Genomic DNA, 25,753 nt, shown 5'->3' on the forward strand with positions numbered 1-25,753 from the left:
AATTTCTTACGATGGTGTGGAGAACCCTGGTTGATGATGTTGTGGATGACACGAGAGCCGAGGGTAGTCAGTACCGAGTGAGACTCGGAGTCCGGAACACTCAGGAAAGAGACACTCAGGTACCAATTTTTGGAACTTTTTTTTATGTCTTCATTTTTTATTATTTTTGTTTTGTGATCTTTGTTACATTGTGGAATTATCGTATGCTTACCGTATTTTTTGATATATATTTTTTCAAAGACCGGTTCGAACCTCGGCCCGGTGCACCATCTTCATCGGGGGCGTTCGGGGTGCCGAGTACACCGATTTAGTGGCTCGGTTGGATAGGATCGAGGGTGACACTCGGGGTCCGTATCTTTGCTCATGTCGAGCCGAAGAAGGCATACGAGATCACCATGTAGAGGGCCGAAGGGTGGTCGAACGTAATTATGGAGCAGCTCGAGACACATATTGGCCATGTTGAATCGTCCGCCAACGACGGCTTCGGCAGGAGGCCCCGGCCAGATCCATCTACCCCACCACCAGTTTGCTTCACCCCCGAGAAGAGGATGAGGTCTTCCCCGACGATTACGATCCCATGCAGGAGCTCGGCGACTCCGATCGAGGCACAACCTCTTATCCATGTACATGACACCGAGTCGCGGGGGTGGTCTGTCCATAGAGGCACAACTGCGGTGGTTAAGAGTCGGAAGAGGAAGAGAAAGCCTCCGTATGGTTCGGTATGACTATACGGAGATGAAGAGGAGACATAGGCCATCTTCGACTTTTGATCCCTGGAGCCACCTGGATGAGAAATTGTTAACCACTTTCCGAAAGTGGTGTGTTGGACTCATTCCGAACCACCGACTTCGGGATTTGAGAAGTGGTGATTACGGTGGATTCTTTTGGATAATGCTCACACGAAAGGAATGGCTTACAGATGACGTAAGTAAAGTATTTTATAATATTACTTCACTTTACAACTTTATGTACAATGCAATTAATATATTTTTTTGTGTAAGCGATATTTCCGTTTATATGCGGCATATAGATGCAAAGAATGCATATCTTTGAGGAGGCGACGCACCGACTATCCACTGACATTTCCTCAGAAGGGTATCATTCTCTCCACATTCGTGACCGCCATGATCAGCAGTGCATGGACGAGCCACAAGGGTCCGAGGAAAAACTTTAAATGGGAGGATTATATCCGGACTACCGCACGGGGGCTCATAAGGTATTGTTTTAGTAAGATTTTAAATGTTAATTGTTTGGGAAGATTATTATGGTTTGTTAATTGTTTCGTTGTTCTTCGTAATTACAAGTCCCCAAGTCTTTGAGAGATGGAGGGGTAACGAGTTTATTTACTTCGTTCTGCACCTTCCCACGGCAAGACACTGGGTCACAGTTGAAGTCGACATAGAGCTGTGGAAAATTAATGTCTACGACTGTGATTCCAGCGTCTGTCATTGGACTGCCATGGAACCCATCATGAAGGTTGGGCGTAACCGCCGCCTCGCTAATCCTTGCAACCGGGGAATTTCCACATAACAACCAGATCATGGCGTTAGCTAACGGTGACATCACGGTGCTTCCAAAAATGCACGCGACTCGAGCCACTCACGACTTAGTTCCGAAGTCAGCAACCAGGTACATAGCGATAAAAAAGTACTATAGTATTAAAATATGTTTTACGTTAGACTGACTTTACATTTTATTTTGCATTTAGTGGTGATTGTGGCGTGTATTGCATTGAGTATGTGGAGCATCTCATGATGCAGCGTGGATTGACCGATGTGACGCCAGACCGGATAGCCATGTTTCGTCAACGGTGGTGTGTCGATTTATTTTACCAAAATGTCGGCTGATTATATGTGTAATTTTTGGGACATTGTTCATTTTGTGTAATTAACATTACAGTTATGTATATATAGATTTTCTTTTCGTTCAAATTTTGATAATTATACGTGGTTTCAAATATAAAATATCAACATTATTCAACAAAAATAACTATTAAACCTAAAAATAATTAAAATATTTGAAAAATATTCAACCTCAACAAAAATAACTATGACAAAATATGCATCATTACAATATATCAAATTTCCCAACGAATACGTACAAGACGCCTCAGATGCGGGCTTTGCATGTTGCTCTGTTGTGGCCTGAAGCACCACAGCCGTGCCGGTTTCGTGGTACGAGAACCTTTTTATCACCGGACGGAAACGGTTCTCCCGTCTTCTTCCAAATGCCGTTGCTTTTTCTTGGACGACCTACGTGCTTCTTTTCCACAGGTACCCCAACTTTCATATTCTTGATGTGTTCGGAGAACCTAATCATCCTCGTCACCAGCCGAGATTGATGGTATCATCGTATATCTTCCTCCACGTTTCTTTTGAATAATAAGGTGAGCAAAGCGTGTACACACTTGTGTTCGTTTTCAATGCCGCGGCACATGCATGAAGGCAAGGAGTTTCAATAACGTGAACACGCGCGCAGTGCATGTTCTTTCAACTAGATTCACATCACCACCTCTTTCACCGTTAGGTCCCCTACCAACGTTATACAAATTGGCTCCATTTCGTTGGACGCGCCTGTACCTTGCATTTTCATGAATTTTTGCCAAGTTTTTTTCGAAGAGCGTGGCCAAAGGGGTGGCACATTTGTCAGCATTTTCGAGGCGATCAGCCGAACCACGATTGGAGTGTGAACTTTGATAAATTCAACCAAAGTAGTTATTGGATATTTCTGAACTCTTCCGTGACACTATTGAAGCTTTCGGCCGTTGCTCGTCATGATGTTGTATCTATCGCCCAAACAATAAGGGTGAGCCCACTTCTCAAACCCTATACTCTCCACATATGCGGCAATGGCGGATTCATCTTTCTAAGCTTCTCGAACTCTCTATCGCATTCGATTCGACCATGCGTAAGCAACATTATATATTTGGTTGTGAAAAGCATCGTCTTGAATTTGGCGTTCACGTTCATAACAATGTGGTGATAGCATGCACGTGACCTGCCGGGAAAAACGAGTTCAACGGCATGATCAACGCTTTGATGCCTATCCGACACAAACACTAAGTTCTCAACCACGCCAATTGCTACCCTCAAGCTTCTCGTAAGAAATACGTCCAGAGTCGTTATTCTCACCGTCAACGATACCATAAGCAACGGTAACAATTGGTTGTTCGCATCGTATGCCACGGCAACTAACATTATATACCGCAGGTACTTCGTCTTCAAGAAGGTGCCATCGATACTCAAAACGGGACGACAAAAAGAAAAGCCCCTTCTACATGCACCGAGTGATATAAAACAAGACTTCGAACCGCTCATCCTCTAAGTACAAGTCGGTAATGGTACACGGATTCTTCGTTCCAAAGATGTACAAGTACCGGGAAGCTTCATGTATGAAAACTCGGGCGTACCCCTAGCATACGTAAGTCCCATCTCCCCGCACCTCCACGCCTTCACATAACTCATGCGATACCGTGGTTGTCAAAGCATGTCCCTCTCGTATGTCTTTAGCCTTGTACTTAGTTCCGTCTTGGGTGTACTTCCCCTTAATAAGGTGGCCAACTACCCATGGTGCCGCTTGACGGTGATTCGAACGTCTCGCATTCAAGTTACATGTGTGTTCATTGTGAAATACGGTGACCTCAAAGTTGTCGAATGCATCTTCTTCCTCCCCTCAATCTCCATTTACAATGCGAGCCTTGCATGTAACGTACAACACATGAGGGGATGACTTCTTCACCATCCACTCGAAATTGTTATTAAGGGCAAACATACCCACAACTTGTCTCGCTCTTCCTTGTTTTCATAAAAATTACCAAGCTCTATCACCCACTGCTTCCTTACTTTGTAAACAAGTAGTTAGCTCATGATTTTCCATTATATCTTCCTTTGTCCACATGGGAGCCTTGAACTTGGTACAAACTTCGAAAGAGGAGAACGTTGAGAACGTTGCATGACGAGCATGTTCTTCGGTTACGCCTAGTCGACTACCGCTAGTTCCGGTGTGTAGTGCGATTTTCACTACGAGGTTGTCGTTCTCATTTGTGTACCTTGGTTACTCGGTACACACTCTAACCTCAACAATGGTCCCGCTTACGGGTTCATCGACGGCTACAAATCATGCTCATCGTCCATATTCAAATCTACAATAGGATCATTATTATAGAAGGGTGTATCGAACTCTTCAAACTGATGAAATCCTGTCGCTTCTTGTTCTTGCTTACTACATTGGTCGGAACATCAAAATTGGTCGGAACCTCTAAATTGGCGGAACCTCCTCATTCACACCAATCCCAACATCCGTTTCGGGAACGCAAGACCCTACCACACTCTGAGGGAGAGGATTAGTAGGCGGCGTAGGCTCCGAAATTCCCCAACTTTTCTCACCTTGGTCACGAATAATGGCATAAACTCGTATTTGACATTGTTGCCCTCATCTCTAAAAACGTTCTGGTTGGCGTTCTCTCTAATAACCTCTGGCGCAACCATTTTTCCCTTCATGTACAAGGAACAAATCTCCAACTTTAAATCATACGCTACGGGATCAACTTCCAACTCTTCATATAAAATTTGTCGCGATTCTTGTAGGGTTGTCTCGGTTGCTTGTCAACGTCCGCTATTTGCTTTGTAGATCCAATTATAATTCTCACATAACCAAACACCATCGTACGATACAACAAGGAACACTTTGTCTCCTGCAATTGCAAACCAAAAAAACAAGGTGAGTAAAGGAAAAAACACCAAAAAAAAATAAAAATCGACATCCCATCGATATCAATAGACATAATGTCGAGAAGCACAACATCAGAAATTAGGGCACTGATTGTCGACATTGTCTCGACATATTATCGACATACAATCGACAACAACAACCATGCTCGTCATCGACATAATATCGACATACCATCGACATTCAATCGACAATTAAAAACGGTTGCACATTTAATGTTAATAAATTTTACCTACGTTCCCAACAACCCTTCCCAACTGAAACGTTGCATGTCAGACACGTGTCCTATCGACAACATATCGACATGAAGTCGACATGTCGTCGACAAATGTGTTAGCAGTGACACTAAATTGGCATGTTGTCGATATGATGTCGACATAGTATCGACATTCTGTCGACAAATACGCCATTTCATGCGTTTTCCCTATACAGTTACGCATTTAATGACCATTAAATTTTCATACATTCCCAACATTTTTACTGCTCTATAAAAGCAAAGGGAAATCTTATTCATAAGTGCTCTTGTATTCTACCTATCTCTTACTCTTAAAAATTTCTCTTATTCTCTTAAGTTTGAAATATGGCCCCAAGAAAGAATTTAAAAAAAAATAATTTCTTATGTTATGGTTTGTGGTGAGTTTTATTTAATGTTTGTTTTTTTTTTTTATAAACTTTTATTTTCTGTTTTTTTTTTATGTTTTTTTATGTTATTTTTAATGAACTTTATTTTCTGTTAATGTTATGTTATGTTTATGTTTTATCCACGGTATTTTTCCATTGCATCGATATTTTGTCGACATCATGTCGACAAAATATCGACAACTTCTTAAAAAAAACAAAAATGCAACAAAAATGCTCGTTGTCGACATTCTGTCGACAAACATGTCGACAAAATGTCGACAAATAGTTAATCCCATGTTGGTTGCATGATGTCGACAACATGTCGACATTATGTCGACATAACGTCGATAATGGTCGTCACTGACCTTCCCTTTGTAATCATCGACAAACCATCGACATATCATCGACATATCATCGATAACACTGGAAACCTGCAAATCGATCGAAAACCGGATACGCGAGATCTCAACAATTTCGGACCAAAAACAGCAGTTCCAACAATAAACACACGTATAACAATTTTAAACTACATAAAGTCAAACAAAATGCTTAAAATACAACTTACCCATTATAATGGTGTAAGATTCTTGAGTGATGTTGTATTGTGCTTCGGTTTTCCACCAACACCCACCGAGAAAACAACCATTCAACAGCAAATAAAGAGAGTGAGACGGATAGAGGGAAATTTTTTCATAAATTTTTCAATTTTTTCCTAGAGAGAGAGAGTGGTGCACGAGAGAGAGGGAAGAGGGAAGAGAGAGAGAGAAATACCACTTTTCAGATTTTAGTTTTTTTTTTTTTTAAAAAAAAAGGGTAAAATGGGAAGTTCATGTAATTAATGGACTAAATTTGTACAAATTAAGGAAGGGTATAAATTTTGAAATAGCTTGTATTATTAGGGTCAAAAATTGAAATTTCCCTTGTTTTATTATAGGTAGTAGGCAGGGACGGGAATGATAAAGTGGCGCGGCCTTTGAATAGTATAAAAGCTTAACTGTCGTCACACTACACTACTACTGGTCTGGTCATTTCGAAATTGGTACTGTACAGAGAAGGAAAGGAAATACGCTCAGATGCTTTAGGGCATGGCCAACTTGCCCAGTCTCCTTCACGAGCTCCGAGAACGCATTGCTGCTTCTTCCTCCTCTCCTCCTTCCAATGCAGACGATGAAGCTGTCAATGTTAGGTTCCGTGCGGTGCTTCCTTGTCTCTACGCCTATGTTGTTCCCTCACCCTCGGGTTCTCTCTTATCCCTTCTCTTAAAATACGTTTGGTTCTCCATAAATTAATTACTATTCCACTCGTTAATCATTATTTAAAGAAGTTTAAAAAAATTTGTAAGTTTTTACTGGGATTCTTTCATATGATATGCAGCCGAGAAAGAAGTGATAGCTATTTTGAAGCTCATTACCCAAATTGCCAAGATTTTTCCCGGAGTCTTTTATCATGGGAAGGCGAGCTCTATTTTACCTGTTCTTGGTCGGATTCTGCCTTTCTTAGCGGAACCCGCATTTCGGTAACACATTCATGAACTTGCTTTGTGTGAAATTTTGATGAGCGTAGTTATGACAACGTTATTGGTTTCTATTTATGTGAAATTGGAAACTCAAGTTCTGTATGCATGCAAGTGCCTGGCAGCCTGGGTGTGTTAGCTAAAATCTAAACACTTCTTTATGTATTTGCTAAACTACTAGATAAGTAACGGAACTTTCTGTGATTGAATGGTTGGTTGGAGCAGAGAAGTTTTCAGTATGATTCATACGGTCTTTAGATTATGCATGTTTTAAGTTTTGTCTGCTAGCAAAGAGCAAAACTTGTAGTTTGATGACGATTTCTGAACTCTTCATCTAATTTATGTTCGAATTTTTATATGAATAGTTCTTAGAAACCCCAGCAGACTTTTTTAACAGAATTAATTTTTGATACTAGTAATTTAAATGCTAGTTCATTGTGTGTGATTCTGTTTTATATATATATATATTTTCCTCCAACGTGGTTTCCTATATCCATTCTTGAGAAGTTTAAGCTATATGCGCTTTGATAGAAAGTATATTTACAACTTTTACTGGTTCCCGGGCTTCATATGACTGTTAAGTTTCTATTTTATGGTAAGGCAACCATATACTTCGGAACAATAATTCTTTGGGGAGCGTTTATAACTTTTTTGTTTACTTGTTACTTTTTTCTGATTGATTTGTACTTTTTTCTTGTTGTTCATGTTGAGCCGCCTGCTATTATTACTAATGGCTATAGGCTCAAATAATATCTTTCATTTCAGTTCTCGGCATGGTGTAATTTTTGAAACCGTGGGGTCACTTTTATCTTTGCTTCGGACTGGAACACGAGATGCTTACCGTCTTTTTTTTATTGACGCCATGTTGGTTGTTGAAGGTATAAGAAATGATTTTTGATCAATTGCTTTTGACAATCTTTGCTCGGCATATTGAATCGGGAGGTAAAAGTCATATAAGTTTTTTTTACTCTCCAGATGGACTATTTGGTTATACTCTGCTACATGGGAGAGTGTTTAGGCCTGCCTCAGCCTTCTTTCACATACTATAAATCTCTCAAATATTTTGTGACGTATTTTCTATTTCTTACTTTGGAAGGCATATAATCTTATACACCTTTGCTCTCATGCAGATATTTTCTATCTAGCATCATTCTGCGCTGACCATGCAAGCACTTCAGAACCCACTAGATTAACTTTAAGGTGTTTCATTAAGTCATTTGATGAGATTTCAAATGATCCAGCTCTTCTAGGAGATATTGCAGCATGTAACAAACCAACAGATGGCACTGGTATTTTGATTAACCTATCAAACAAAGAAAGGTGGCAACCTTTTGCAAGTTGGATGATCAGGCTTCTTGCAAAATGCATTACAGAAGGAACTCTATATGTAGAAGGACTATTTAATGTATCATTTGTAATGGCTGCATGCTCTTTGTTATGTTATGGAGATGCAGAGTTGCATGTGGTGGGTAATCATTGATTTGTTATCGTTTTTACGGTTTAATGTATTAATACTAGATTTATATACAGGTTTTTTTTCTGTCTGATTTATACGTGTATTTCCTTAGATTTTTTAACAGATTTTGACACTTTGAATTTGTTAAAGGCATGTTTTGACTTGGCAAGCATCATTGCTTCAGCAGTAAATTTTGACATTCTTCCTCATCAGAATATAATTCAATCGATATCCACTATATTAAGTGAGGACAAAGAGGGGCTTCCTGTGTATAGGTATTTGATTGGAAGAACTTGTTATTTTCTGGTATAGAACTTCCATATTTAATAATGCAATGTGAATTGCTTAACTTATTTTTTAGTGGTTAGGCTATGTTTAAGCCGTGTACGTGCATTACTCTGTAGCCTGTAATCAGTCATCCTGTTAGTGGATCTCTTTTAGAAATTCACTGGAACAATAATATTTTCCTTCTCTAACAATGTCACTATGCTGCAGAAACATGGTTTATGATTCGTCATTGGGTGGTTGCCTGAATGCATTACACTCTAGTTGCTCTGATGTTATTGTTAAGTTAACAGCTGCTGATTTAGTAAATGTGTTTCCTCAATCAATAAGGAGAACCAAAAGCCAGGAGCTTAAGGTTAATGTTCCATCTTTTAACATGAACACAGCATAGTATCCATTGTGCACCATTAATCAGTTAGCTGATAGGTCTGCCAGATTGTTTTGTTCTGAGATCTAAAAGCATTTTCTGTTTCTCAGGTTGCAATGTGCACTGCATATATTCGCATTGCAAAAACTTGTCCTCCTCATATATGGAAGCCTGAGTCACTTCTTTACACACTTTCTCTTCCAGAACCATGCTTCTCCCTTATAGACTGCCTTCAAGTAGCTCTTTCCATACTTGGTCCTGATCGTGTTGGAGGAAAAGTGACTAGTTGTAGAAATCTAGATTTTTCACTATCAAGTGACAAATCTGCTGGAAACACAAGGGTTGGGGAAAAGAGACACATTCACGATAATAAGGCTTTCCAGACCAAACGGCAGAAGTTGGATGGGGAAATTATAGCTTCTGATGACAGTAATCAGATGGTGCAAAAACATGCATTTGTTGTTGCTTGTGAAAGAGAAGACTATGCACATAATATGCATTCTTCACTTCTTTCTTTACTTAAATCTTTAAAATCTCCAGCTGTCAGTGCAAGTTCTTTAAAACCACATCTAGCTTTAACAGCTCTTAGCATGCTTTGCATCACCTTCTGTAGATATCCACAGACCAATGTGGCACTTATAATCTTTCAGGAGATGTATTCATGGATACCCTGGATACTGGAACAGGTATGTTGGCTTAAACTGTAGGCTTTTATATGTCAACCTTCGCATGTTCAACTTTTGTTTAGCTTGTATGTTTGTTTGATGCAGGCAAACCAAGATAGTTCAACTTCAATCATGCCGGATTTTTCTATTTATCTTGAAGGAATTCACTGCATATTGCTTCTGCAAAGTGAGTTGATGAAATTAACCTGGTATATAAAGTTTCACGTGATATAAATAAGTTAGCTTGATGCTAAAAATATGTTCTCTAGTAAATATGATGACTATAACCAAACTTGACCATGTGCACACACTTGAATAATAAATCATAGTCATGTTGGTTGACATAGTCAAATGCACAAGTATGTGCTAAATTGCCTGCATGATAGTGTAAGTAGGCTCTGTGTATGGGTTGCACCTCTATTTTTCAGTTTCCTCTGTAATTAAGTTATGAAAACAAATTTGCTGGTTTTCTTGTGGTTGTCTTGTTAGTAGTAACTTAATCTCTTAGAAATTTCGGCAGTTAATACTTTTGTATAGGCTCCCATTTCAATTTCTAACATGAACTGATAGTTTGTTCTCGTGTAGGTCCGGTTTTGGGGGAAAGCAAGATATTTGGAAATCAGGGTTTTAATGAAGACCTTGTACGCTTACTGATTAAACTTCCTTGGACTCATTCCGTCATTGGTAGCGAGCCTAATAACATGAGGAAAACAAAATGCCTCTCCGTTCAAATTGCAAGCAAACTTGCTAATAGCAGAAGTGAATCTGATCTGGAAGTGCTTGATTTGGGCCTACATGATGAAGATGAAGAAGTTAGAATTGAGGCAGTAATGTCAATACCAGTTATTGCTATGTGGTCTGGTCCTCAGATACTATCACATACATTTAGAAGGCTGGAGTAAGTCAAAAGCTAAAGTTACTTATTTCTATGGTTTAGATAAGTCATATTTGAAATTGTTATTTTGTGAATGCCATGAATGAGGTAAAAATAGAAATGAAAATACATGTTGTGAATAAACAGAGAGATTGAAGAGCTAACAAGCTTGAAATTGTTCTCTATTTTTCATATATTTTTCCTTGAACATACATGCTACATATTTATAAAATATATCTACAAACCCTGGGATCAATACTATAAATGTGATCTCGTAAACTTAGCTATCAAAATAAAACAAAACATAAATCAGAAATACTAATAAATTAGAATTGGGTAACAAATACTCAATTCATCTTATAATGGAAACAAATCTGATATGTTTACAGTTGTAAACCCAGATTTTCACACATGTTGTATGCATTTTATCTTTAATCATTGAATATTAATAATAATCATAACTTTGGTTTCTTGTTTCAGCATTTTACTTTTGATCTTGAAGTCATCTATGCTTTTGTTTTCAGTACATATAGCTTGTATACAGTTATGTTTTAGAGTCTCAGGTTGTAAAGAACATTAACACTAAGAAGCTGTTATGTTATTACATTGATGTTTTTGTGCACACAATTATCTTTTTTTGATTTAGAGTCATTTATTACCTTTTTTTTCCTGGTGTTGCAGATTCATAGAAGGAGAAAAACATGACAAGGTTAAAAATGTTATTCCATTTTCTCTTGGTTACTTATCATGCCTTCATGGTTCTTGTAACACTGGAGATGGTGTGGATAAAAGTAAATTCAAATTATTCGTGAATACAACAAATGAAAAACAGTGTCAAACACTAGGTTATCTATTGCAAGGATTTTTGTGTTCGAAGTGTGACAAAAAAAATAAATGCAAGAACGAATTGTATTCGAAAGGTGTGAATATGCTTGATATGCACTGCTGGGAAATCGGTACAGATTGTGATTTCAGCCTCCTAAGGAATTTGTTTTTTGAACTTCTTTACAATGAGTCATCTGAAGAGGTTCAAGTTTCTTGTGTAAAAAATATTCGTAGGATCATAATACATGAAACCGCTGCTGATCTCACCGAAACAGGATCAAGATGGATTAGATGTGTTAGTTTTTTGCTTCTTAACAAAAAGAAGGCTATAAGAGAAGCATTTTGCAGTCAAATTAGCTCATTCCTTGAAGATACTGTTTTGAGTTGTTTATTTCCTGATGAGAACACACCACAGAAAAGTAAAGAACAAAAATTTACAGATATAATCAAACATGCACTGGCAGCTGCTGAAGACCCCCAAATATTTGAGACCCTTTTGGAAACAACTGCAGAAATTATTGTTGCTGTGGATATATACAATCAGCTCTTTTTGTTTTCTCTAATCTTATTGATTGATCAGCTTGATAATTTTCACGTGACAGTAAGAATGAATGCATCAAGGCTAATACACAAATCTTGCTTGTTCCATCTTAGAGGAGGTATTGAGTTAATTATCTCAAAAGTGGTTCATGTTCGAAATGAACTTTTTAATTATTTGTCAGCAAGGCTTTCCAGCCATCCGGTAATGATCAGAGAGTTTGCAGAAGCAGTTCTAGGTGTTGAAACTGAAAAACTTGTCACGAGAATGGTTCCTGTTGTCCTTCCAAAACTCATTGTGTCTCAGCAGGATGATGATCAAGCAGTTGATGTGTTAAATGAGTTGGCTAAGTGTTTGAACACTGATATGGCAACTTTGATAGTTCATTGGCTACATAAAGTGCTAGCTTTTGCTTTTCATCGTGCAGATGGCCAAGAGTTGCTATCTGTTTTGCAATTTTACCAAGCCCAGACTGGTTCCGACAAGCAAGAACTTTTTGCAGCTGCATTACCGGGGCTTTTAGATGAACTTGTATGTTTTTTAGATGGAACTGATGCAGATGAAATAAGCAGAAGGTATAGCTGTATACTTTATATATATATATTCATATATACATATATATAATTAGACTAAAAAAGAAGCAAAAAGAGCCCACAAGTTGATTATCAACTTGGTTTTGTTGCTGTAGAGATACATTTCAGCTGTCTGCTATTTATGTTTTGGTTTGTCATTGCCTTGACATCTTTTTGCTTATTATTTTTGCATTGTGAGTCATTGGACTTTTTCACAAGCCATAGCTAACTAGTGGCTATTGAGTTTAATGATATGATTGTATATTGCTTTGTGTTTATCCCGTCTCTACTTATGCCAAGCATTACTTTTTCCTATCTGTTTCCAGGTTAGCAAGAGTACCTGAGATTATAAAAGAAATTGCTAGGGTTCTAATTGGCGGTGAAGATCTTCCAAGCTTTTTGAGGCACCATTTTGTTGGGCTCCTTAAGAGTATTGATATAAAGATGCTCCACTCAAACGATTATTCACTGCAGAAACAAGCCTTACAACGTATTAAGATGCTGATTAAGATGATGGGTTCTCAAATTGGTACCTATGTGCCAAAACTGATGGTTCTTCTTATGCATGCTATTAATACAGAACCACTGCAGAGTGAGGGTCTCAACTTGTTGCATTTTTTCATCAAGCAATTGGCTGAACTGTCACCATCTAGCACAAAATATGTAGTTTCTCAAGTCTTTGCTGCTCTGATTCCCTTCACAGAGAGAGACAATGAAAATCCAACAAAACATCTAGAGAAAGTCGGAAAAATATTAGAAGACCTTGTGTTGAACAACAAAGTTATTTTAAAGCAATATCTTTGTGAGTTCCCCATATTGCCTAATTTTCCAGCTCTATCAGAAGTCAATAAAGTTCTACAAGAAGCCCGTGGGTCAATGACTTTGAATGATCAATTGCGAGATGTTGTTGATGGTCTGAATCATGAGAACGTAAATGTGAAATATATGGTAGTTTGTGAGTTGAGAAAGTTATTAAATCTGAGAAGAGAAGAGGTTACAGGTTTAATAACTGCTGAAGGTGGCAGAAACATGGATACTTTGAGCTCTTTGATCACATCTTTATTGAGAGGTTGTGCAGAAGAATCACATACAGCAGTTGGACAACGTCTGAAGTTGGTCTGTGCTGATTGTCTCGGAGCATTGGGTGCAGTTGACCCAGCAAAGGTGAAGGGTTTTTCATGCCAACGTTTTAAAATTGAATGTTCTGATGATGACCTTATATATGAGTTGATTCACAAGCATCTCGCTAGAGCTTTTAGAGCTGCACCTAACACTAGTATTCAAGACTCAGCTGCATTAGCAATGCAAGAGCTGCTAAAGATTGCTGGTTGTGAGGCACCGATGGATGAGAATGTTGTTGCTTCTAGGACTGAATCACTGAAGGAGAAATCTTTAGAGCATGCTGGAGCAGGAACAAAAAATATTATTGATGGTAGCATTCAGGTTAAGAGGGGTCAAAAATTGTGGGACAGGTTTTCTAATTATGTGAAAGAAATAATAGCCCCTTGTCTAACCTCTAGATTTCAACTTCCTAATTTTGCCGATTCTGCACTGGTTGGCCCAATTTATCAACCATCTTTGTCATTTAGAAAATGGATATTCTTTTGGATAAAAAAGTTGATGGCACATGCAACAGGTTCTCGCGCAAGGATTTTTAATGCATGTCGAGGTATAGTGCGTCATGACATGCAGACAGCGGTATACCTACTGCCATATATAGTTCTTAATGTTGTTTGCCATGGAACTGAGGAGGCACGACATTGTGTAACAGAAGAAATCCTATGCGTTCTTGATGCTGTAGTATCAGAAAACAGTGGAGTTACTATTCATGGAGCGAATGGTAGGCAAACTGAAGTTTGTGTACAAGCGGTGTTTACTCTTCTTGATAATCTTGGGCAATGGGTGGATGACGTTAAACAAGATCTGGCCCTTTCCCCATCTGCACGACCATCCTCTTCAAAGCAACAAGCATTAAAGCCAAAAGATCAATCTCAAACTTCAATGATGGATCATGACCAACTTATAACACAATGTAAACATGTATCAGAACTTTTGTCAGTAATCCCAAAAGTAACACTTGCCAGGGCTTCCTTAAGATGTCAGGCCTATGCAAGGTCCTTAATGTACTTTGAATCTTATGTAAGGGGGAAGTCAGGTTCTTTCAACCCTGCAGCTGAGAGAAGTGGAATTTTTGAGGATGAAGATGTTTCTTACCTAATGGAATTATACAGTTGTCTAGATGAGGTTGATGGTCTATCTGGGTTGGCATCTTTACGTAAATCTTTGATGCTACAAGACCAAATTCTAATAAACAAAAAGGCAGGAAACTGGGCAGAGGTCTTAACTTATTGTGAACAAGCTTTGCAGATGGAGCCTACTTCTGTACAAAGACATTCTGATGTTCTGAATTGTTTACTCAATGTGTGCCACCTTCAAGCCATGGTTACTCATGTTGATGGTTTAAACTCAAGAATTCCTCAGTACAAGAAAACATGGTGCATGCAAGGTGTGCAAGCAGCATGGAGACTTGGCAGGTGGGACTTGATGGATGAATTCCTTAAGGGAGCTAATGAAGACAGTTTAACTTGTAGCAGCTCTGAGAGCAATGCGTTATTTGAGTTGGATGTTGCCAAGATTTTCCAGGCAATGATAAAGAAGGACCAGTTTTCAGTTGCTGAAAAGATTGCACAATCTAAGCTAGCATTAATTGCTTCTCTGGCAGCTGCAGGAATGGATTCCTACACACGGGCATACCCATTTGTTGTGAAACTTCACTTTCTTCGAGAGTTGGAGGACTTCCAAACTATTCTTGCTAATGAATCCTTCTTGGAGAAGTCATTTCAAGTAGGTGACATGAGCTTCTCTAAGATGATGGAGAACTGGGAAAATCGCCTTCGATTTACACAGCCGTCACTATGGACAAGGGAGCCTCTTTTAGCTTTTCGAAGAATGGTTTTCGGTACCAGTGGTCTTGGTGCTCAAGTAGGTAATTGTTGGCTTCAATATGCAAAGCTTTGTCGCACAGCTGGTCATTATGAAACGGCCAATCGAGCCATCCTTGAAGCCCAAGCTTCAGGTGCTCCTAATGTACACATGGAGAAGGCTAAGCTTTTGTGGAATACCAGGAGATCTGATGGTGCCATAGCTGAGTTGCAACAATCACTCCTGAATATGTCTGTGGAAGTTGTAGGATCTGCAGCAATATCATCCATTAGTAGTCTGTCCGTGGTTCCACTAAACTCTGCACCTTTAGTTTGTGATACCCAATGTTCGAGTGAGAGTCGTGATATTGCAAAAACTCTCCTCCTATATGCTAGATGGATTCATTACACTGGGCAGAAACAGAAAGAAGAAGTAATTATTTTTTACTCTAGGGTAAAGGAATTACAGCCCAAGTGGGAGAAAGGATTCTTCTACATGGCCAAGTATTGTGATGAAGTGCTTGCTGATGCCAGGAAGCGTCAGGAAGAAAATTCTGATTTAGGTCATGGGAAGATACCATCAAGTACTGCTGGTTCATCGAATTCAGCTAATGAAAAGCGCTGGTGGTCTTATGTGCCTGATGTGCTTTTATTCTATGCCAAGGGGCTTCACAGGGGGCATAAGAATCTCTTTCAGGCACTTCCAAGGTTGTTAACCCTATGGTTTGATTTTGGAAGTTTTTACCAAAGAACCAATTCATCTTCTAATAAGGATATCAAAAGCGTTCACGGAAAGGTAATTGTTATTGTTAATTTTTTGTATTTTAAAGTGGAAATTTTACCAAAACGGGGCTTTATATGTTCCTTTCTTCTTATGATGACAGGTAATGAGTATAATGAGAGGTTGTTTAAAGGATTTGCCAACGTATCAGTGGTTAACTGTACTGCCTCAATTGGTTTCTAGAATTTGTCATCAGAATGAGGAAGTTGTTCGATTGGTGAAACACATAATCACCTCAGTTCTTCGACAGTACCCACAACAAGCACTGTGGGTTATGGCAGCAGTTTCAAAGTCCACTGTTCCTTCTAGGAAGGAGGCAGCTGCAGAAATCATACAATCTGCACGGAAGGGATTTAGCCAGGGTAATAGTGGCAACAATTTGTTTATTCAGTTCGCTAGCATGGTAGATCACTTGATTAAGTTGTGCTTTCATGCTGGTCAACCTAAATCAAGGACAATTAACATCTCAATTGAGTTTAGTTCTCTGAAGAGGATGATGCCACTAGGAATTATTATGCCAATTCAACAATCTCTTACAGTTAATCTTCCGACTTGTGATGGGAATCTGAGTGATTCACTTACCTCTGATATCTTTTCTGTGACTGATCTTCCAACAATAGCAGGGATAGCAGATGAGGCTGAGATTCTTTCATCTCTTCAACGACCTAAGAAAGTATGTTATTTTATGAAATGCGGTTATTTGTTATTATTCCGAAAATCCTTCCAAGTTCTTTTGTTCACGGTTCTCATAATTCACGTTTTACACTAGTCAGTACCATAACGTGATAAGAACCAAGCCTTGAGTCTAGAGAAACCAGCACTAAAACTGGAAATAGCACCAAACCAGCACACACAAACAGCAATTGCAATAGAACAGTAGAAGAATGAAAGAAGAGGTGAGCTGTTATTGTAATGAAAATGGAAACTGAGTCACAATTCTCCACAAGTATTTGAGAGCCTGGGACTCTCAAAGATGCTAAGAAATAGTCAGTTCTTGTATAACCTCTCACACAGCTCAACACGCTCTTTATGAGCAGCTCACCTTACACAAGAAAATTACTAAAACACCTCTCCACTCACTCCCACAACAAGCTAGCAGAACATACCCAACTTACCCCTGTACATTCTGCCTATTCCCCCTTCTAGCATAAGTAAATCACACCAAAGGTCTATCATGCCTATCGTAACAGAACTGTGAAACAATCTGGATACTGATCATTTTTGTGAACTTGATGCTTGTCCTATTGATGGAGAATTTAAGTCTAATACAGTTACTATGTCGGGAGTAAACAATGAAACTAAATATTTGTTATTTTTAATTACTTTATTTAGTATTATTTAATTGGGATATGGGAAAAGCTATACTATTTGAATGTTTTTAGTGAACTTTTAATTTTGGTTGATTAGATTATATTGTTGATTGCTTTCTAAGTTTTCCTAATTGTGCTCATTTGTTTTTCAATATTTTTATGCAACTTGGTCAAAGAAATCAAATCCTTTCTCTAAAATTTATACACTTCACTTCCTAAATTCCTCTTTCTCCTCTCTTTCTTATCTTGGTGCTACAATGTTTTTTTTTCTTTTTTCTTTTCACACATTTATTTATCTATCATATTTCAGATTATTCTACTGGGCAGTGACGGCATGGAACGCCCATTCCTCTGCAAACCAAAAGATGATCTCCGGAAGGACGCCCGCATGATGGAGTTCACTGCAATGATAAATCGTTTGTTGTCAAAATACCCAGAAAGCCGTCGAAGGAAGCTCTACATTCGCACCTTTGCTGTGATACCTTTGACAGAGGATTGTGGCATGGTAGAGTGGGTGCCTCATACTCGTGGACTTAGGCATATACTGCAAGACATTTATATTACCTGTGGGAAATTTGACAAGCTAAAGACAAATCCTCAGATTAAACGGATATATGATCAGTGCCATGGTAAAATGCCTGAAGATGAGATGCTGAAAAATAAAATTCTTCCGATGTTCCCTCCAGTTTTTCATAAATGGTTTTTGACAACTTTTTCTGAGCCAGCTGCTTGGTTTAGAGCAAGGATTGCTTATGCACACACTACTGCTGTGTGGTCAATGGTTGGGCACATTGTGGGACTTGGTGATAGGCATGGTGAAAACATTCTTTTTGATTCTACTACCGGTGACTGTGTTCATGTTGATTTCAGTTGTTTATTTGACAAGGGCTTGCAGTTGGAGAAGCCAGAGCTGGTTCCATTCAGGCTAACTCAGGTGAGAAATACTCATTTCATGAGTGCAATTTGAACTTTTTAATGACTGGTTCATGGATAGAATACTGCAAGGAAAATTCCATTTCTGGATTACAAAATTGTCAAAAAGTTGTTTGACTTAAGCCTTGGCAGGATTTTCCAGACTTGATTTTCCTCTCCTTATGAGGACTTCATTCTTTATATGTATCATTATACGTTTGTTATAATCTTAATTCTAGATAAATAACCATCACCCATGTTGAGCTTTTTGTTATGGCTCAGAGTTCTCATCATCTTGGAATGTATTTTGATGGACTCTTTTATCAAATTTCAGAACATGATTGATGGCTTGGGAATCACTGGTTATGAAGGAATCTTCTTGAGAGTGTGTGAAATCACACTTTCAGTTCTCAGGATGCATAGGGAAACTTTGATGAGTGTGCTTGAAACCTTCATTCATGATCCTCTTGTGGAGTGGACAAAATCTCACAAGTCCAGTGGGGTGGAAGTTCAAAATCCACACGCACAGGTTTGCATCTGAGATCCCCTTCATTCACTTTAATGCAATTTCTTCAAAGTAAAAATTATATATGGTTTATACATCATTATGTTGATACATTTTTCCATAGCACCACAACAAAGTTGATATATTTCCTGGATTATAGTGACAGTAAGGTTGGTAATCTGTCGGTATTGTTTGGTAATTGGGTTTTTACAAAGAAAACTTTTGTGAGTAAAAATAACTCGGAAAGTAGAGGAAAACATCTTCCGAAAAAATTATGTAGAAGATTTTATTGCATCTTTTCTATTTCTCTAATATGTTTATAGGAGTTGTAAGTGCTATAAAATTACATTAAAATTGAACTCACTATTCTTGTAGAAAAAGATATCTTTTTTGTTTGAACCCAAACAAAAGAACAATTATTTGAAATTTGTTTTATTTCCTTAAATTCCTAAGCATAGGGATAAATTATTATCCTATCAGTGCAATAAAATATCATGGAGACATGTGAAGAAGAAACTCCTTTCTACTTCCGTTACTTGAAAGATAATCTCAATATTAATCAAATGACAAGGCTAGCCGAGTCAATGACTCATTGTGCCTAGCCTTTGCCTTCATTTACTCCATTCTGAAATAAATGCTAATACTTTCATCATTTGTTGATTGCTGCAGCGTGCCATCAGTAACATTGAAGCAAGGTTGCGAGGAGTTGTGGTTGGAGTTGGTGCAGCTCCATCATTGCCTCTTGCTGTTGAAGGCCAGGCTCGTCGGTTGATTACTGAAGCAATCTCACACAAAAATCTTGGCAAGATGTATATATGGTGGATGCCATGGTTTTGAAACTGTGTAAGGGGACTGGGGACACATCCCATGTTATTGAGGCTTCTACAAGTATCTCCAGCTATTACTATGGATTTTCTGGTTTGAGCTTGCCTTTTTCACTGAAAATCAAGGTTTGCGGTAGTTTATCCCCAAACTAAGTATATTAATAGGTTTTTCAAGTAATAATAATTTGCTTAGTTTGGGCATTAAAATAAACTAAATTAATGGGTTTTGCAAAGAAAAGTATGTTGGGGAGAACATCTAATAATGAAGAAGAATAAATTAGGTGACAGTCAACATAATTGGTGTCATAGATTTCCTTCAACAATAAAAAGACATGTATATTCTGGTTCTTTTGGGTGTACCACTACCAGGTAATTACATGAGATGAACTGTTTTTAATAGAACTCATTATTAATCATTTTAATTTTGTAGGTGGAACCGTGAAAGATTGTATAAAATATTACAATAAGGTGACAGTCTTCCAGATATCTAAGTTAGGAGAGAATAACCAAAAGGTTTGAACACTTGATTCTTTTCTTTGATATTGGTCACCCAAGTTCAGGCTCTTATGACAAGACATTTGTTGCAGGATTCCCTACTTTCTGGATCAACACAACCAATCTTTCACACTTTTCCCTTTGGCAATTAAACAACCGGCATTCTTTCTATCAATTCTCATGGGACTCTTCATCCGAACCATCATCTCTTTGATCATGGTTTTCACTGGAGAAACACCTCTTACATTGCTATGCTTTCCTGATCCACAGACAACTACAACCTCAGCTGGTACAACAGGTTTGCCATCATTGTTTAAACTGAATCTGCTTCGCATCTCCTCTATCCACTGTAACATTATGAAGTAAGCTGAGCCCAGATGCATTCCATGCAAATCCAATTTCACCTCCATAGAATCCCACACCATGGCCTCCTCCAAAACCTGTGACCCCTCTAACTCCTTAACCAGCAGAGCCTCGTCACCTTTCAAAGTCCCATGTAGCTCATCCATGGAGAGTGGGATATTATTTCTCAGGTCTTGTAGCATTGCTGAAATAGTCGGGCATGCATTCAAGACAGTATTATATGTCCTGATTGAGAAAGGAATAGTAGAAGTTTTCATTTTCTGAAGCCATGAGACCATCTGGGGAAGATCATTATGGGCTCCATACGAAGAAAGAACCATGTTCGAACATATTGTGTCAATCACCAACCCTTCATCCTCCATTTGGTGCACAATTCTGAGCATGTCACTCAACAATCCTATTCGTCCATAGGCATACATGAGAGACCTAAACTCGAAAACAGAAGGTTTAAGACCATTGCCTCTCATCTCCTCCATTAAGCTCTCCCCTTCACTGGGTCGATCCATCGTGCATAAACCACTGACCATTGACTCAAAGGCTCGGCGCTTGACATAAACAGAGGAAGAGCTACAAAGAAGTTGATACAGTTGAGTGTAGCAACTGTCAAAGCCATGTGTGGAGCTTTGCTTAGAGTGTGACTCGACCAAGTTGCAGTAGAACATAGCAAGTTCTCGGTGTCGATCCAATTTCGAAACAGCCTCCGAAATCAGTGCTTCTGATTCGTTGTATCGGCCATGTTTATCAAGCAATGCAGCCAGTGCTGCTACTAGCTTTGGGTTAAACTGGAACCAAGATGCTTCTTTGATCCTTGAATACAGCTGCATTCAAATGAACTCGATTATATATTATTTAGAATATAATTCTGAAGCCGGACTAAGAGACAAAAAAAAAATATGAAGTACGTACTAGGAGGGAGTGAGAGGTGAGGTGGGGGTGAGTGGTATCCGGAGAAAGGAGATGAGAGAGAGCGTTCAGAGATATGGATTTAGGTGAGGCTGCCACGAATTTTCCGATCAACTTGTGGGCGGCGGAGGAATCCCCAGCTTTGACTGAGAGAGTGGAGAGGAAGCGGTGGCCTTGTTTCGTCAGTGCGCATTGAATAAACGATGGTTGCGACGACAGTGGTTGATGTTGGTGATAAGCAAAAGCGAATGGGGCTGGGATTTGGGGAGAGCTTACATGAAAACATACTGTCATTTGTGTTTGGTTTTCTCAGTCTCAGCTGAGGTTCGTCACTGCAGATTGATTGGCTTCTCGACCCTGCCACTGCCAGTCTCTACCGATATATTTGTCGATTGTTACTTTTTTAATGGGCCTCTTGCATTTTCTATTGGCTGGGCTCATCAAAAGCTAAGGCCCAAGCCCACTACCCTTGTAATTGGAATGCATACCAACTTCTCCTCTTCCTTTCCTATCTACGGTTTGAACTTTTACGTTTTATTGTGAAGATTTTAAGATTACTAATGAAGTCATATCTTCTGTTTGTTGTTTGGTGTTTAAAGTTGCAAAATCTAATAGTTTATTGAGAAATTATAGTAAAATGGCTAAAAAATATACTAAATAAATTTGTAGGGAAATGATCTTTACACTTTTTACATAAAATTGTCATGGTTCTCATCTTTTTAATAATATTTAATTTATATTTTTAGAAGCATATCAATTAAATATCATAATATATTTATATTTGTTTTATTAAAATTATTTTTATATTTTTATTAAAGTTATGTTAATTTTTTTATAAATTATTATGGATTGTTAGTATATAGATTTTTTATTATATAGTATATTTTTTTTTGTTATATGATGTATTATTATTTTTAGATGGATATACATTTCAATATAGGTATATAATTTATATAACATAACTTTATTATTATATAATTTAAAATATAATATTTTTATAGTGTTCATTATATAATTTATTGTATTTGACCATTTTGCTAATTTTTTTTTAAAAAAAATGGCCAATTACTTAATTTATCTATCTATTTGGGATTATTTCTCACCTTAGCACTAATTTATAGGATGTGGTTTGGGAATAAAAAATTATTAGGAATCAAATTCACCTGATTAATGAATTAGAATCAACATAAATTATTTACTTGACTTGTAGGAATTAGAATTAGAATAAACATTATTTCTATTGATGTGTACGTTATTTTAAATTCGAAATAGATTATTTAAATTACAAAAATATTTTTTATCAAAGTTTTGTTTAATTTTTTCTTTTTTAGTTTTCCTTAATTAAAAGAGAGTAAAAATGATATTTGTGAGTGGCAATCCCACCAACCTATTTCTCAATTCAGGAATTAGTGTGAGAGTGAGACTACATATTTAATAGAAAAGTAAACAAACAATGAGATATTATTATCATTCTCTAATCGTAGAAGTAAACACACCCAACATCCTTAAAAATAAATCCTAATATTAAAAAAAGAACATTTTGAGAAACATTAATTAATACATTTTACAATATTGAAGCATTTGAAGTAAATATGAATATTCATATCTAGGTGAGTCTACCATTCTTTTTTCTCTCTTTATTTATTTATATTTTTAATGTGCCTGCAATTTCGGTAAGTGGAGATATTAAGTAGGAGAGATTTGTTTGGAAGTGGCCGAGTGAGATTCTGCTCATTCATCGGTAATAAACTTACGGGAATCGGTCCCAAAATGAAAGCGGCCACTGAGTTTTATAAATTACAATTGTATATTGGGGACATTATTTTGGAGTTGTTTATTGCATGATGTTGTATAAAAACAAGACATGTTAAATAATATTTTAGAAAATGCCCACTAACTTCACAGCGTGTAAAGAGAACCCCAAGCATTGATTGGAACTAGGGGTAGGAATAGGATACACTTTCTTTTCTTTTCTCTTTTGTATTCGGATTTAGTCAAGATTTCATCATGATTCATAACTCAATAGTGTTGGGTTGTATAATTGTATTACATAATCTTGTTGCTTGTGCCACCTAATCGTGTTGGATACCATAGTCTATGGACCCATGCAAAAACTTTTTCTGATTCAAAAGTAGTACCATGCTTAAAAGAGAGTAAGTAGTATAATCCTTTTCCAATAATAAAATAATAATAAAAAAAAGAGTAGTATTATGCCTTCTATAATCACTCTTAACTTCCCATTCAAAAGCAAAATAAATAAATATAAAAACACTTTTGTTTGTTTAGCTCTATTTAATCGGTGTTATAACGTTGGATTTTCGATTCAACAATATTATGAACAAGTTTTATTTATTTATTGGTGCTATGTTATACTTATTTGTGTAGTGATTTAGGAAGTTGATTTTAGATTAAGAAAATTAGCCGGCTATTATTATTATTATTATTATTATTATTATTATTATTATTTTAGTTACTTACTTTTGTTTTTCATTTTTATATATTTGTTTTTTTTAACTTTTACGTTAAAAGTAAATTTTCGTTTAATTTTTACGACTTAACACTAAACTTCTCTCCCCATTCTTTTCATTGTTTTCTTTTGTCATTTGTTTTAGGAGCTTTCAACCATCAAAGCCAATTTGTTATATCTCTCTCAGCGATTCATCTTTATCTAGTTCTAGAATGTTCTTAGTTGCAAATTTGCACCGTTTTGATTGCAAAAAAAAAACAAGAATTACAACCTACCGTGCAATTCACGTCTTTTTAGTTGTGAGAGACGATAATTGTAGCGTATACCTTGCAACTCACACTGTCTTGGTTGCAAAAAAATTAAAATTGTAGCTAGGGCACCCATCACCTTACATTGTTTTGGTTGCATAAAAACCAAAATTGTAGCCCATATCGCAACTCACACCACTCTTGCTGCTGAGAAATCAGAATCGCAACCCACCCTACAATCGCTCTAATTGCGAAGAAATTAGAATCACAATTACCGATAATTCACACCACCTTCGTTGCAGAGAAACCAAAATTGCAACTACCGATGACATTTCAATATCCCTCATTTATTAGGATGAAGACACGTGGCAAAGGAATGCCTAAGGTCTCATAATCTAACGGTTACCCATAATCACGCCTGGACGGACTCAAAAGAGTTTTGATGATGTGGCACCTCAAATGGATTAAAAGTAATGATTACAACCGTCTTTTTGAAACCCTCGACAAGAGAACCAAAAGACACCATCTTGTGACAATCTCTCACCTGCCTCTCGCTTATAGTTTCTCTTGTGACATAACTGTCAATCGCGAAACTAGGAGCATGTGTTATAGTGTAAATTTTTCACCTAGAAACTTGAGACCAGACTCCTATAAAGATGACACGTGGACTCACTCTCCTCGAGGAGTGTTGAGCTATCAGAAGGAGACCACTTGAGTATAAACCTCGCTTGAACTAGACTCAGCGAGATGATGTGACCCTGACAAAGTCTTGTCGTATTATTATGCCTCGCACGATGCAGGACCGAAGACTGGGTTTAAGACTCGCATATACCAAGATATATGCCATGTCCATAAAGGTTTTCCTGCGAGTTAGTAAAAATTGATTCTTTACTCAACGAACTGGTTCGGATGACCTACCGCACTCGATAACCCGATAAGGACTCGCATGTCCTAAGCTATTGATTTTTTACAGAATATCTGTTTACGTGACTCAAATAAGACACATATATCTCAAATAGATAAGACTCGATTAGTCTTATGTACGCATCTTAAGAACGTGAGCTTATGTGAGGATATGAACGGACAACTCACACCACCAAGATCGCATATGTTGTTGTAGTTAGCGAATTGGGTCGAAATTGTTCTTCATTTATTATATTTACGTTTCTATTGATTTAAATGTTGATATTCAATGTAAAAACGGATTGATAATTAATCAAGTTCTGTATAATCAAAGGACACTTGCTTTGTATATAAAGGAGTGATCCAATATGAAATAAAACAAGACAGAAACCCTTGCAATAGTGGACTAAGCAGACCGTGATCTGACTGAACCACTATATTTTCATTGTGTTATTTATATTTTCCAGTACGTCTGAGTGTCCATCCTTTAAATACTCACCATTCTAGGTGGAGTAATCACATACTTTCATTTATAATTTTATTTTAATATTTTATTTGGTGTTGTCAAAATTCCTCCAACAACAGTCTACTTTGGTATGAGAAATGCTATTTGGCCTAGAAGACAAAAAGTCCATCAGGATTAATTCGGATACCCTCATGGGGTAATCAAGATACAT

At 37.5% G+C, this 25,753-nt stretch overlaps 2 protein-coding genes and 1 long non-coding RNA gene across 4 annotated transcripts; 2 read left to right on the forward strand and 1 right to left on the reverse strand.

Annotated features, from left to right (window-relative positions):
* The first annotated feature begins 1,500 nt into the window (after positions 1 to 1,500).
* LOC133032459 (uncharacterized) lies at positions 1,501 to 1,931 on the forward strand. Its single transcript, XR_009685090.1, has 2 exons — positions 1,501 to 1,629; positions 1,709 to 1,931. It is a non-coding gene; the product is annotated as an uncharacterized LOC133032459 (long non-coding RNA).
* A 4,323-nt stretch (positions 1,932 to 6,254) lies between these two features.
* LOC115719849 (serine/threonine-protein kinase ATR) lies at positions 6,255 to 22,209 on the forward strand. Of its 2 annotated transcripts, XM_061106010.1 has the most exons (17): positions 6,255 to 6,588; positions 6,724 to 6,865; positions 7,628 to 7,740; positions 7,993 to 8,327; positions 8,469 to 8,593; positions 8,814 to 8,958; positions 9,081 to 9,656; positions 9,741 to 9,822; positions 10,221 to 10,533; positions 11,191 to 12,447; positions 12,771 to 16,161; positions 16,250 to 16,819; positions 17,767 to 18,390; positions 18,703 to 18,897; positions 19,543 to 19,823; positions 20,128 to 20,210; positions 20,285 to 22,209. In XM_061106010.1, exons 1-15 carry the CDS (start codon positions 6,435 to 6,437, stop codon positions 19,708 to 19,710), a joined length of 8,190 nt encoding a protein of 2,729 aa, XP_060961993.1. In that variant the 5' UTR covers positions 6,255 to 6,434; the 3' UTR covers positions 19,711 to 19,823; positions 20,128 to 20,210; positions 20,285 to 22,209. The 2 variants fall into 2 exon arrangements, with proteins under 2 accessions (XP_060961993.1, XP_060961994.1); XM_061106011.1 differs by lacking the exons at positions 6,255 to 6,588; positions 7,628 to 7,740 and having other exon boundaries at positions 6,730 to 6,865.
* On the reverse strand, positions 20,008 to 21,817 carry LOC115719916 (pentatricopeptide repeat-containing protein At2g17033). The gene is made up of 2 exons (XM_030649108.2): positions 21,462 to 21,817; positions 20,008 to 21,373 (listed from the first exon to the last, which is right to left on the reverse strand). Exons 1-2 carry the CDS (start codon positions 21,750 to 21,752, stop codon positions 20,303 to 20,305), a joined length of 1,362 nt encoding a protein of 453 aa, XP_030504968.2. The 5' UTR covers positions 21,753 to 21,817; the 3' UTR covers positions 20,008 to 20,302.
* Positions 22,210 to 25,753: the final 3,544 nt, after the last annotated feature.

Source organism: Cannabis sativa, chromosome X (genome assembly GCF_029168945.1).
Source record: "Cannabis sativa cultivar Pink pepper isolate KNU-18-1 chromosome X, ASM2916894v1, whole genome shotgun sequence".
NCBI lineage: Eukaryota > Viridiplantae > Streptophyta > Magnoliopsida > Rosales > Cannabaceae > Cannabis > Cannabis sativa.

What these genes read in the sequence shown, in the direction of transcription:
- LOC115719916 (XM_030649108.2), bottom strand. Translation starts at nt 21,752, where the DNA reads ATGACAGTATGTTTTCATGTAAGCTCTCCCCAAATCCCAGCCCCATTC. An exon ending in TCACCTCTCACTCCCTCCTA is followed by an intron (nt 21,374 to 21,461) that starts GTACGTACTTCA and finishes ATTTGAATGCAG; the next exon opens with CTGTATTCAAGGATCAAAGA.
- LOC115719849 (XM_061106010.1), top strand. Translation starts at nt 6,435, where the DNA reads ATGGCCAACTTGCCCAGTCTCCTTCACGAGCTCCGAGAACGCATTGCT. An exon ending in CGCCATGTTGGTTGTTGAAG is followed by an intron (nt 7,741 to 7,992) that starts GTATAAGAAATG and finishes GCTCTCATGCAG; the next exon opens with ATATTTTCTATCTAGCATCA. An exon ending in TTCCATTCAGGCTAACTCAG is followed by an intron (nt 18,391 to 18,702) that starts GTGAGAAATACT and finishes ATCAAATTTCAG; the next exon opens with AACATGATTGATGGCTTGGG.